This window comes from Mus caroli, unplaced genomic scaffold (assembly GCF_978045245.1).
Source record: "Mus caroli unplaced genomic scaffold, Mus_caroli_1 scaffold_2, whole genome shotgun sequence".
NCBI classification, from domain to species: domain Eukaryota; kingdom Metazoa; phylum Chordata; class Mammalia; order Rodentia; family Muridae; genus Mus; species Mus caroli.
Window position 1 is genome coordinate 61,019,852 of NW_028227257.1, and position 12,743 is coordinate 61,032,594.

General features: G+C 50.9%; 1 protein-coding gene and 1 pseudogene across 1 annotated transcript; one reads left to right on the forward strand and one right to left on the reverse strand.

The window, feature by feature from the left end:
• Nucleotides 1-1,002: 1,002 nt before the first annotated feature.
• Vps18 (VPS18 core subunit of CORVET and HOPS complexes) lies at nucleotides 1,003-10,653 on the reverse strand. The gene is made up of 5 exons (XM_021155587.2): nucleotides 10,286-10,653; nucleotides 8,926-9,067; nucleotides 6,413-6,504; nucleotides 4,425-6,295; nucleotides 1,003-2,292 (listed from the first exon to the last, which is right to left on the reverse strand). Exons 1-5 carry the CDS (start codon nucleotides 10,374-10,376, stop codon nucleotides 1,567-1,569), a joined length of 2,922 nt encoding a protein of 973 aa, XP_021011246.1. The 5' UTR covers nucleotides 10,377-10,653; the 3' UTR covers nucleotides 1,003-1,566.
• Nucleotides 10,654-12,610: 1,957 nt separating this feature from the next.
• On the forward strand, nucleotides 12,611-12,706 carry LOC115030439 (U6 spliceosomal RNA; annotated as a pseudogene).
• Nucleotides 12,707-12,743: the final 37 nt, after the last annotated feature.

Genomic DNA, 12,743 nt, shown 5'->3' on the forward strand with positions numbered 1-12,743 from the left:
ACTTACAGCTATAAATGAGTCAGGCCACACCTCCTCAAGGCTCAGGGAAGACTACAGAAGCGGCAGGAAGAGCAGAAGGAAAGGTGGTGGTTGGCAGGCGACATCCCAGGCACTGGAACCCAGTCTATTTCCACTGGCACGAAGGACTTATGCTCAGGTAGGGGTTGATGGGGAGGAAGAGGAATTTTCTCAATTCCTTAGTGGTGCACACACTGGTAAAGTGCCTGTTCCCCAGTAACGAGCCATAAGGCAACTCAGTGAGGCAGGCTCGACTACACCCACACATATGCACACGTATGCTCCCCTGAACACAATACAGACGTGACAGAGGACGTGAGGAAGACTAGCAAGGAAGAGGCAGAGGGGGAGGAGGAGAACTAGTGGGAGACAGGGAAAGTAGGTAAGCGTGACTCAAGGAACCCCTGTGTTATATGTAACATACGCTCATAAAAAAACACTTGGAGAAAGAATTAAGGGCTTAGAACCTGACCAGGCAACAGGCACTTCTAGAAAATTCTTGCAACCACTAGGAAGGAAATGGCCGAAGAAGCGTTAGCAAGACCTAGTTAGTGTTAGAGAATTTGTGCCCAGAGGTGCCCAAACTGGATGAATTCCGTGAACAGCAGCGCCACCTGCCAGCCAGAGGGGAGAATAGCTCCAGGATTTAGGAAGAGGGACTGTAATCTCTAAGCCTTTTAGTCAGAGAAGAGAAGGAAACAAGCAAAACCTGCCTCACCCCCAGTGAAGGACCTGCGCCAAGGCTTAAAGGCTTGCAGGACTCTGGACTTCTTCTTCTTCTTCTTTTTCTTTTTATTTTTTTTAATTTAATTTAAATGTTTTTTTGAGACAGGCAGGGTCATACTACGTAGCCTTTGCTGGCCTAGAACTTACTATGTAGACTAGGCTGGCCATGACCTGACCTGTTCTATTCCAAACCTTCTTGTGGCATTCCATCCTTTTTTAGGATCATATCCTGTTAACTTCATCATCAACACAAAGCCATCAAGTCCAGGGCCACCATTGTAGCGCAATTTAATACTCTCCCTATTTCCCCTTGTCCCAGGTGTGCCCTCAGCCTCAGGGCACCCGACACTGGAGCCCCAGGTCACATTAGCATCCCCACATGCCCACCCTTAGTACCACCCTCCCCACAAGTGCCTAGGGTCTGCCTGCTTGCTCCTAGGTCGCCTAGTTGAGGCAGAAGAGGGCGAGCTGGAGGTCCTCGAGGCTGTGGAAGGACGGAGGAAGGAAGGACAGCAGGCCACTCAGTCCAGGTGAACATGCTGACAAGAATAGAGGAACTGTTAGATGTAGTGGTTAAAAGGATCACAGCTGATCTCACCAGCTCAGGCTGCCTGAGACGGGCAATTCTAAGACAGGTCTGAAGCACAGCTGGCAGAACACAAAAGGTGTTCACCCCTGAAACCTCCCGGCTGAAGCTTGGCTGCAACCCCCTCACAATCGCAGACCCGGCAAGCTCAAGGACCGAACACCAACCAGGGCCTGGCCTTCGCAGGAGGGTCTGGCAGCTGGATCCATGTCTGTCCACCCACGAGGGGGCACTTCCTATAGCCAGCTGAGGTGCTCCTCCTCATAGCGCTGCGGATCAATGAAGGGCCGGTCAATAGAGCGAATCATCAGCTCCCCACAGTACACACACTCAGCAGCCACCAGCTCATCCAGGTCAGCCTTGAGCTGCTCCCGGCTGGGCCCCACCGCTGCAGTCCCAGCTTCGGCCTCCTTGGCTTTTACGGAGCCTTTGGTCGGAGGAGGCGCTGCCCCAAGCTTGCGCTGCAGTTCCTCAAGTCTGGCCTGCTTGTAGGCAGGGAGGCCGGGCCGCACAGCCTGTAGGAGACAGTCAGCGTGAAACATGTGGCCACAGAGAAACAGGTAAAAGGGTCGGTTGAGCAAAGGAAAGTCACAGGTGGAGCATTTGTCCTGGGGCTCCACGGTGCCATAGCGGCCTCGGAGCTCCTGCAAGTCTCGTCGGATGCGCTGGGCACTGGCCGTGGCTTCTTCCATCTCGCGCTGCAGCTCCTGGATGTGGTGGTTGTAGGCCTTAAGGGAACTACAGATTGCCTCCTTGAAGTGGTCGATGGTGACAAAGTCAGGGAAGAAGGGCAGCACGTCCTCGATCTTGAGCAAGGGGCAGCTGGCCAAGCAGGCCATGGCTGTCTGGACGTCCTCCTCCTCCTGCACCACGTGCCGGGCGATCTTGAGCCACAGTTTCTTGCGGAGTTCCTCATCCTCCTCCGGCAAGTCTGCGCACTGCTTGGCTAGGTCCACATCCACCTGTGGGAAACCACGGGTGTCAGGGTCAAGCCACGCTCCACCCGGCATCAGTCTACTGGAAAGACAGATGGCCACAGAAATCCAGGCCCAGGAGAGGGCCCAAGCAGGATTCTCTGCACCCCGGGTGGCAAGAGGCACAACAGGAACCTGCACTGTCTGCCCCAACACAGCCCCGAAGGCTATTTTGGTGGCAGGCAATTTTAGTGGATGTAAAAAGATCAGCTGGTAATGCTGAAAGCACAGTGGTGCACAGCCTGTAATCCCAGCACCCAGGAGGGGGAAGCAGGAATGCTGGCAAGTTCAAAGCCAGCCTGGGCTATGGCAGACCCTGTTTCAAGAAGACAAGTCACACAGGAACTATTTGAGCTCTTGGGGCAGTGTTTTAAATCTTGGGTTAAGGCTCAGCCTAGAGCCAGCCTGGGCTACACAGTGATTTCCAGATCAGTTTGGGGTCCATAACAGGTGAGACCCTGCTTTAAAACCCCAAACAGGGCTGGGAATGTGGCTCTGTGGTTAAGGGCACTTGTTGCTCGTCACCAGTTCTGGTCTTGCACAGACCTGTAACCCCAGACTGGGGACATAGGATCAGTGGGGCTTGAGGGCTACCAGTGAAGTCAATAACCCAGACCCTGCAGGTTATTCTGAGAGAGACCCTGCCTCAAAGGGATAAGGCATCGAGCGACGGCTGAGGACAACACCTGCCGCCCTCTGGCTTCCACCCACACTGTGCACAGACACATACCAACGAAGAAGCCAATACTCCTTCCCTGTGATCGTGATCTGAGAGCTAAAGCTTAGCACCTTCTCCCTCTGCTCATGTCTACACCAGTCACCATCCTCTGTGCTTATTTTATTTTACTTATTGGTACCTATGAAGGCCAGAAGAGGCCATCAGATCTTCTTGAACTAGTTTTGTGAACCACCACGTGAATGCTGGGAATTGAACCCAAGTCCTCTGCAAGAGTAGCAACTGGGCTGGTGAGATGGCTCATTGGGTAAGAGCACCTGACTGCTCTTTTGAAGGTCCAGAGTTCAAATCCCAGCAACCACATGGTGGCTCACAACCATCCGTAAGGAGATCTGACTCCCTCTTCTGGAGTGTCTGAAGACAGCTACAGTGTATTTACGTATAATAAATAAATAAATCCTTAAAAAAATATATAATAAATAAATAAATAAATCTTAAAAAAAAAAAAAAAAGAGCCGGGCGTGGTGGCGCACGCCTTTAATCCCAGCACTTGGGAGGCAGAGGCAGGCGGATTTCTGAGTTCGAGGCCAGCCTGGTCTACAAAGTGAGCTCCAGGACAGCCAAGGCTATACAGAGAAACCCTGTCTCGAAAAACCAAAAAAAAAAAAAAAAAAAAAAAAAAAGAGTAGCAACTGTTCTTAACCTCTGAACCAGATTTCCAACCCTGTTGAATTTTTTTTTTTTTTTGGACAGTATCTCACTATGTAGTCCAGGCTGGCCTAGAACTCATTGTGTAGCCACTATCAGTACTAATTCATATTATAAGATAAAAAAACTCTTAACATTACCTTCACAAATTCTTTTAAAATGATTTTTATTCCACTATAATTATAAGGGGAGGGGAGGTGTGTGCATCGGAGTGCAGCATGAGGGTCAGGGGACAGTTTGCAGCAGTCAGTTTTCTCCTTCTACCATCAGCTCTGGGGACAGAACTTAGCTTGTCAGCCTTGTACAAGTGCTTCTACCTACCGAGCCATCTCGCTGGCTCATTACCACCATTTAGTGGATAATCTAAGGCACAGAGAGGTATAGAAACCAGCCCCAAATCACACAGCAAGCTGGCAAAGCCAGAATGCAAACCCCAAAGTTTTATTTAATTCGTGTTCTTTTTTTCCCTCTTCCTCTCCTGCTAACTTTATTTTGTTTTTTGTTTTTAAAGATGGGGACTCACGGTGTCGCCTAAACTGTGCTCTTTCTGCCTTCAGCACCCAAGTGCAGGGATTACAGGCAACGAGCTTGTACCACCAACTCAGCTGAGTCTTGAGTTTCAGCCTCTGCCTCACAGCACTTCTCTTCATGAGAAGCCAGCAAGCGCCAGCTGCACCTCCCCCAACCTCTCAGGCGCTTTCTCCAGGTCCCTCTCCTGGATAGAGGCAAGACTTACCTGCAGGGCCAGGTCCACAGCCTCCTCATACAGCTCCAACACCTTATAGACGTGGACGCAGGCGCGGTGGTGGCCGTGCTCAGCACAAAGTCGAAGTGCGTATTTGAGATCATAATGTACCCGGTGCGGGCTGGCCCCAGCTTGTTCCAGGTAGGCCAGAAGTGAGGCTGGCTGGCCACGGGCATACAGGGACAGCAGGTAGTTGTGAATGGCCTGCTCGGTCTCACCGAGCACATTCACGCAGAATTCCATGTAGCGGATGGCCTGGCTCACCTGCTGGGCCTCACCACCCTGGCTGTAGTTCACCAGGGCAGGGATGAGCTGCCGAGCATCCAGCCGGCTGCCCATCTCAATCCAGGCGTCTACGAGCTGGCGGGGGATGTGGCGGATGAGGATGGGGGAGAATTTGTAGAAGAGCTGGGGGTCCCGGTGGCGGGCAAGCACAGCCAGGGCCTCCTCGTAAGCCTCATGCTGGCAGTGGTATGCGACCACCCGTTCATAGTCCTGCATGATCACTGCAAAATACACCATGTGCTCTGTGTCTCCGTGACTGGCGAGCAGCTCGTGGATAGAGGCCCGGCTGGCAAAGAGCCACTCTTTGTGCCGAGGGCTACTGAGAAAAGTACGGAAGCACTCCCGTGTGTCCCGGTAGAGAGTCAGAGCATCTGGGTCACCCTGCAGAGCACCCAGCCGGCTCAGGTAGAGCTCTGTCAGCCAAGTGGTCAGCAGTGTGGCCTGGGTACGCTCCGTCGGCTTCAAGCCGGCCAGTTTCCGCTGGAGAAACTCGGCCAGCGCCTCCTCTTGCCGGGCCTCCAAGAACTTGAGGGCAATCTCCTCAAAATAGCTCTGGGTCAGAGCGTAGCAGCGGGCGCTCTCCAGGTAGCGATGCTGGCGAAAGCAGAAATCAGCCTCTCGGGCCAGGACCGTGTCCAGGCAATCAGGCCGCTCTCTACAATACTCTTTGGCCAGGTCAAAGCGGTTCATGTCCAGGTAGGTGCGCCAGACATCCCGAGCCTCACGTTGCACATGGTAGCGGAAGACTGCACGCTCAGTATAGGCCCATAGGTGGCCTGTGGACGAGTCCTTCACCATGTGCCTCAGTGGTCCAAACTTCTCCAGGAAGTGATCTCGTAGCACCACCTGCCCTGTTAGCGTGCACACAGCCTCCACCCGGTCGGCCAGCAGCAGTAGGAAATGGAACTGGGTCAGGACGATGGCTAAGGGTGGATTGGCCCCAGGACCAACCCCCGCTGGGTATTCCCACACTCGCTCCTCACTCAGCAGTGAGTCAGGACGCCCGCAGTCCAGTGAGCCATACAGCACGCCATCTCCCATCATCCAGGCAAAGGCGCGAGGTGCTGAGCGTAACTTAGGGGTATAGAAAGCCAACTCACTATACCCCAAGTTGCTAGGAAACTCACGGAATGGGGGCGGGTGGTCTGTATAGGCAGCAAAGAGTCCGGCGAAGCCCTGGGCTTCAGTATCTTCCACCGCTCTGCCTATGAACTGGAAGAGGCGCTGCCGAGTCGTGGCAATGACAAAGCCTCGGCCATCGGGGCCACGCTCAGCCTCGAGGGAGCACACAGGGGCTGGACCCCCTTCTTCATTTAACACGTACAGTGGACGGAAGTAGAGATCCGGGGCAGGGCCAAAGAGGCCGCCCTCGCTAGCTGAGAGCTCTGCTTCAAAGATCTGTCCTTGAGCTGTGCCGACCAGGATGGGGCCGGTGCTGCTCTCGTTGCCCATGGCCTTGTTCCAACCCACACTCTCCACCAGCTGTCCCTTCCAGCGAGCCAGGGGCCGGGCCTTCTGTCCATTGCGGTTCATGTAAAGGACCTCGGTGCTACTCAGCGCAACCAGCAGATGAGAGCCTGGGGCGGATGGAAAACAGCACTGAGTGGACCTCGAGTCTCCCACCCCCATTCAGATCCCGCCCATCATCAGTGAACTCTCACAGGAAGCCTCCTCAGATCTCCAGCGCCACTCACCAGTATGGTCCAGGAACATCTTGTGGACTTTGGCGTCGTCCTTGCGCCCCAGTTCCACACGGTTGGGCTCACTTGCCTTGCCCAAGTCAATGCTGTAAGGGCAAGAGTTAGTCGTCACTCTCAAGAGAAGTCCCCCTTCTTAAAATACTTATTTATTTATTTATTTAATGTGTACGTGTTGTTCATGAATGCATGTAAGCTTAACACGTGTACAGGAACCCATGGAAGTCAGAGGAGGGTACTGGAGAAGAACTGGAGTTGTTGGTTGCCATGTGGGCACTAGGCCCTCAGTGTGCCAGGCGTGGCAGTCCTCTTCCCTGTACCTTTGCCAGCACTGTTTACTACTAGATTTGAACATTTGTAGCTCTAGCACCTGAGTGTGGTAGACTGCTGGTTAGGGAGTGACAGCCTTGAGCTACAGGAGACCCTGTCTCCAAAACAAAAAACAACACAAGATATCTGTGATGCAGATGTATATGCATGGGAGTGCTTTCCTAGTGAGACCAAATGTCTTGGTTCAGATAAACAACTAAAGCATCTTATTATTACTATGCTAACTTTTTTCTTGTCTTTCTTCTTCTTTTTTTTTTTTTTTTTTTTTTTTTTGAGCCATTCTCTCTCTGTGTAGCCCTGGCTGTCCTGGAACTCACTAGCTTCGAAATCCCAGAGTTCTGCCTGCCTCCGCCTCCTGAGTGCTGGGATTAAAGGCGTGCGCCACCACTGCCTGGCCTAGCGTATGAATGTGTTGCCTGCCTGCATGTATGGATATGTACCATGCACCCATCCCATGGAAGTCAGAAGAAGGTGGCTGCCCTGGAACAAGGAGTTACAGATAGTTGTGAGTCACCGTGTGGGCGCTGGAAATTGAATTCAGGGCCTCCACAAGAGCAACCAGCGCTCTTAACTGATGAGCACTCTCTCTGTCCCTTTTTTTTTTTTTTTTTTTTTTTTTTTTTTGAGGCAGACAGAATCTCATGTAAACTGAGCTAGCCTAGATCTTCCTGTATAGCCTAGGGTGACCCTGGATTTCTGATCCTGCTGCCTCTACTCCCAAAGTACATTTCTGGGGCTGGTGAGACGACCCAGCAGGTCAAGGTTCTCGACACCGCACCTGATGTCTGAGTTTGACCCCTGTGCTCCATGTGTTAGAAGGAGGTAAAGGGCCTGGAGAGATACCTCATTGGTCAAGAGCACTTCATTCTTTTTTTGTTTGTTTGCTTTGTTTCGAGACAGGGTTTCTCTGTGCCCTGGCTGACCTGAAGCTAGTTCTGTGTATCAGTCTGGCCTTGAACTCACAGAGATCCACCTGACAAGTATTTGGAGTTAAAGATGTGTGTGTACTACTACACCCAGAATAGAATATAATTTAAATATTTATCTTATTAAATTGTGTGTGTGTGTGTTTGCGCGCACGTAAGCAAATTCCAGCCCACTGTATTTTTTGGGATAGGGGCTTCCCACTGAATCCAGAGCTCACCAATTTGGCCAGCCTGGCCAGCCTGCAAGCTCCTGAGACTCACTTGTCTCTGATGCACTCCAGAGCTGGGGTTCCATATTTGTCAGAGTGCAGCTTTTTGCATGGGCTCTGGGGATCTGAAGCTGGGTTCTCACACTTACAAAGCAAGCACTTTCCTGGCTGACCATCCCTGAAGTTCTTGCTGGGTGCACTGCTTGTGGGCTTCGTTTATACTCGCCTTTCTTATAAATTGTCATCTTACTCATTTCTAAGAAGGTGGTTTCCTTTTTCGTTTGTCTGAGGTAGGGGTCTCACTATGCAGCACAGCGCTGGCTCCCAATCTTCCTCTGTCAGCCTCCCAAGTGCTAAGACTACAGGCCACACACTTAAGTCTGATTGTTTAAAACAGGCTCTCCAAACTTACAATGAAGCCAAGGATGACCTTGAATTTGAGATCCTCCTGCCTCCACACCTCCCAAGCATTGTGTGCACCACCACACCCGGGTTCTGCTATGCTGAGCATCTAATCAAGGGCTAAGGATACTCTGCAAGAACTCTCCCAACAGAACTCCAGCCTCACTTATCTACAGCATTTCATTCTGCAGTGCCGGGAATCAAACCCAAGGCCTCAGGAATGCCAGGTACTCTATCACTGGGCCACAATCCCAACACCCGTTGTTCTAATAACTATTCATGTTGGGATTCATCCTTGTGAGACAGAGGTCTGTCTTATTCCAGATGGCTTATCCCAAATGATTGATAAACAACGCTGTCAACACTTTTGGCAAAGAGCGGACATACTTCGGGATTCCAGACTGTCCCAATGACCTGTGTGGCTAACTCTGGGAGGCTGAGACCACCTTCCCCTGTTGAAAGACCAGAATGATTAGCTGACTCGTTCAACAGCATGGGTGGAATGTGAACATAGGTCTCCCTGATCTTCAGCCACCACACCATTCTCTTTGGGAAGGAATAGTGCATCTCCTGAAAAGCTATTGTTTCATTTGCTAAGTATGGAAAAAGACCCTAGTCAGGTCAAAGTCTCCAAAGATACTACCGGAGCAGTGTATCCTTGCCCAGGCTCATGCAGAGCTGATTGCAGGAGACCACGAGGCTAGTGATCCGCTCCGAGGGGGTGAAGTCAATCCGCTGCTTGGTGAAGATGGGCACCTCCTTCTCCAGGTGGGCACTGACATACCCTATGGGCGTGGAAGACAAGAGAAAAAGGCATCCAGAGAGGGGGGTGGGGCACCCAGAAACCCAGAGGAACCCCAGTGTTAGCTGATACTTCTACTTCCCAAGTTTATTCCTACCCACAGGGTCTTGGTTCATAAAGAGTTCAACATGAAATAGTTTTCTGAGCCGGGCGTGGTGGCGCACGCCTTTAATCCCAGCACTTGGGAGGCAGAGGCAGGCGGATTTCTGAGTTCGAGGCCAGCCTGGTCTACAAAGTGAGTTCCAGGACAGCCAGGGCTACACAGAGAAACCCTGTCTCGAAAAACCAAAAAAAAAAAAAAAAAAAAGAAATAGTTTTCTGGTTGTCTTTATTGGAAGGGTCCTGGGCTCTTCTCACACTTGCAACAGTAGTAAGGGATTGGTTCTCTGTGCCTGAGATGAGGTTGTATCATGATATGCACGTTCCCAGTGGTAACGGGGGGCAGGGGGAGACAGTACAGGAAGGATGGTTTCGGCATTCTCCCTTATAGTCTTTGGCCAAGAGAAACTAAAGTCCCTTCCTCAATGTCCACACAGTACGGCTCAGTGAGTCTCCATCGTATGTAGGGAGTTCTGGGAACCCAGTCCTATCAGTCCTGTTCATAGGCTACAGTTGCTTTCTCAATAGTCCGCTGCAATATTATCATAGTGTGGGTAACCCTGCTCTGCTCTCCTACACTCTAAACTGCAGCCAGCTTTACCCTGGGACAATCATCTCCATTGTTCCTGTTCAGTAACAAAATTCCCTTTTGGATCGACCCTCCTTCACTTATAAAATTCACGTTCCACCAAGTTCAGTGCTCATTCTGCCTTCTCTGCTACCTCGAGATGAAGTCTGGTGGGAACGAACACATACACACACTCCAAAAGCTTCAAAAAAAAAATTCATAGAACAAGACACAGAAGCCAGGAACCTATATTCAGTTCTCCCAAGAGTCAAACTGCAGCCCACAGACAAAAGTAACAAGTACTTCCTTATCTGAGCCCAAGTTCCCTCTTTTGAAGGACCTAGGCCTTAGAGTTAAGGCCTAGATCAAGAGGCTGTTCCTGTGGCTCTTTCAAACTTCGACCAATGACAAGCTGGACAAGACAAGAAAGGCCTGGGGCTTAGATCCTAAACACATGCTGCAAGCTCTAGAGCTTCTCTCCCCCGTAAATGCTACCACAACAGAAAGGGGCAGAGGCGGCCTCTTCTAACTTACCAGAATGGGGGATGCCCACGCTAGGGCAACCAGTCTGCAAGACGGCCGAGCGGGACAATGAGTCCTCGTACTCATCCAGGATGGACGCCATGGCAATCAAGCTCTGGATCTCTGATCTGGGGCCTGGGGGTCACAACTGGGACCCCGGTCGTCCTGGATTTGCAAGTTGTGCTTCCCCAGCGTCTGACAGATCCGGAGAACCTTTTAAAAATTCTGAGGCCCTTTTCGCTTTCTCTGTGAAGGACGAGACGATCGGGAGCCCCAACTAGACTATGGCGCAGCTTTGCACCCCAGCTCCAGTCCCAAGAGATTATAGGCTCCCCTTAGCAGATCCCAGGTGATCACAACCTCGCCCAGGCAGCTCAGCTGACTCCCGCCCCCGTGACGCGTGCTTATGACGTACTTCCGGGTTTTTCCAGCCGCGAGTGTTAACTGGAGTCCTGGGCATCGGAGCCTCCACGAGGAGGCGTTGTCGGAGACTCGGCTCGGCGGAGGCGGAGCGCTTGCGGGCCACCCTGCTGCTGCTGCAGTTCCTCATGTTGGCGCTAGGGGGCAGCCCGGGATTTCCCAGCGGCGTCCAGTAAAAGACTTGCGCGGATCCTAGGCTTCCGCAGCTCAGGCTTCACTCCCTCAGACTGTCACTGAAAGGCCGGCGGTGCTCCTCCATCTGTCGCACTACCTCCTGTTCCTCAATCGAATTGCTGCCTCAGTCCACCTTCACAGGCACAGGCAGAACGGTCTTAGTGTCCCTTCTTCCACCCCAGGGGCCCCTAGCTTCCAGAGAAAGTAGCTGAATGGGTCACAAGTGTGGCTCAGTGGTGCATAAGCATCTTGCCCAGCGGGTATAAGACCTGGATTTTTTTTTTTCTTACACCACAAAAAGAAAACCATACAAAATTTAATCTCCAGCAGTAGGAAGGCTGAGGCAGGAGGATTACTAAGGATTACTAAGGACTGGGCTACAGACCCCCAGAAAACAAAACAGAAAGAAATTGACAACGCAGTAGAGTAACCATCAAGCCAATGGGCCAGGTTAAGTAAGCTGCCTCATAGTAGCTCCTTAGTGTAGGGGGAGAGGCAAGGGTCACCGGGAAAACTGAAGCACAGGCTACTTCCAGGCACTCTATACGTTGAGTGATGTTGACTGTCCTTGTCTAGCATTGGGAAGCCTTAGGATCAAGCCCTAGTATCAGAAAAAGAAAAGGGGGTTATATATAGTCATCAGGAAAATCACGAGCGAAACCCTATAAACCTTGTAATGGGGGTGGAGAGGAAGCGGGGCTGGCCTTGGGCAGACTGTGGAAGCTATCATGTGGTCCACTGGAGGCTATAACTGGGCATAAGATCTGATGTTGGTACTGGGAAGCAGGTGTTTGAAAAGGACATGAGACCTGAGGCAGAGGACAGGCCTTAAGTATCCATCGGGGAGAGAGAGAGCTGGGAAGTGGGAGACCATCTCAGAGGAAAGCATCAGAGACCTAGTGATAGGTTAGATATGGCAGGCAGATGAAGGAGAGTGTGGGGACAGCTGGAGACCTGGCTGGTGGGGACAAAGGAGGAGCCAAGTGAGAGGGGGTGGAGGTCACATGACTGAGCTCAGGGCACTGCTAGGGAACTTACTGGGGAAGCCCCAGCTTTACCTGTAACCTGCTCCAGGGCGGTCACCAATAACTCAGTAGTGAATGTTTATTAGACATTTGCATAAACGAACTTTCTCATGGCTCAGTTTCTACATTTATAAAATGAGAAAAAAAATCTCTTAACGGTGTGCATACAGTCGGATGTTATACAAATCACTGAGTGGTGAGTTTGTGTTTAAATATTACTAGTATTTAATAGCAGATTGTTGACTAAATTAAGATCCAGACCAGAAGAATCAAACCCAGAGCCTCACAAATACTGTGTGAGTGCTACATCATGGGCTCCATCCTCAGCCTTGGATTTTCTGTTGAATTGAAAAGGTTTAGATTTTAATGAAATTGGAGACTATGGATCTAGCTTACTTGGCAGACAAGAGGGTTTGTTTAGTTTCATAGGATGAGGCCCTCAGCACAGCACAGAACTAGGTATGGTGCCTATGGTCCCAGCAGTCAGGAAGTGGGAACAGGAGGGTTAGAATCTCAAGGTTAAAATTATAAGAGAAGCCGGGCAGTGGTGGCATATGCCTTTAATCCTAGCACTTGGGAGGCAGAGGCCAGCCTGGTCTACAGAGTGAGTTCTAGGACAGCCAGGGCTACACAGAGAAACCCTGTCTCAAAAAATAAATAAATAAATAAATAAATAAAATTATAAGAGAATAAGAGAGAACAAGAGGGGGAGGGGAACATGTTACAGCAGCATACATACTAAAAGATTGAAACAATACAGAGAAGGTTAGCATAGCCCCTGTGCTTGGAAATTCTTGAAGCATTCAATTTTAAGAAAGAAAAAGAAAAAGAAAGGAAGGAAGGAAGAAAGA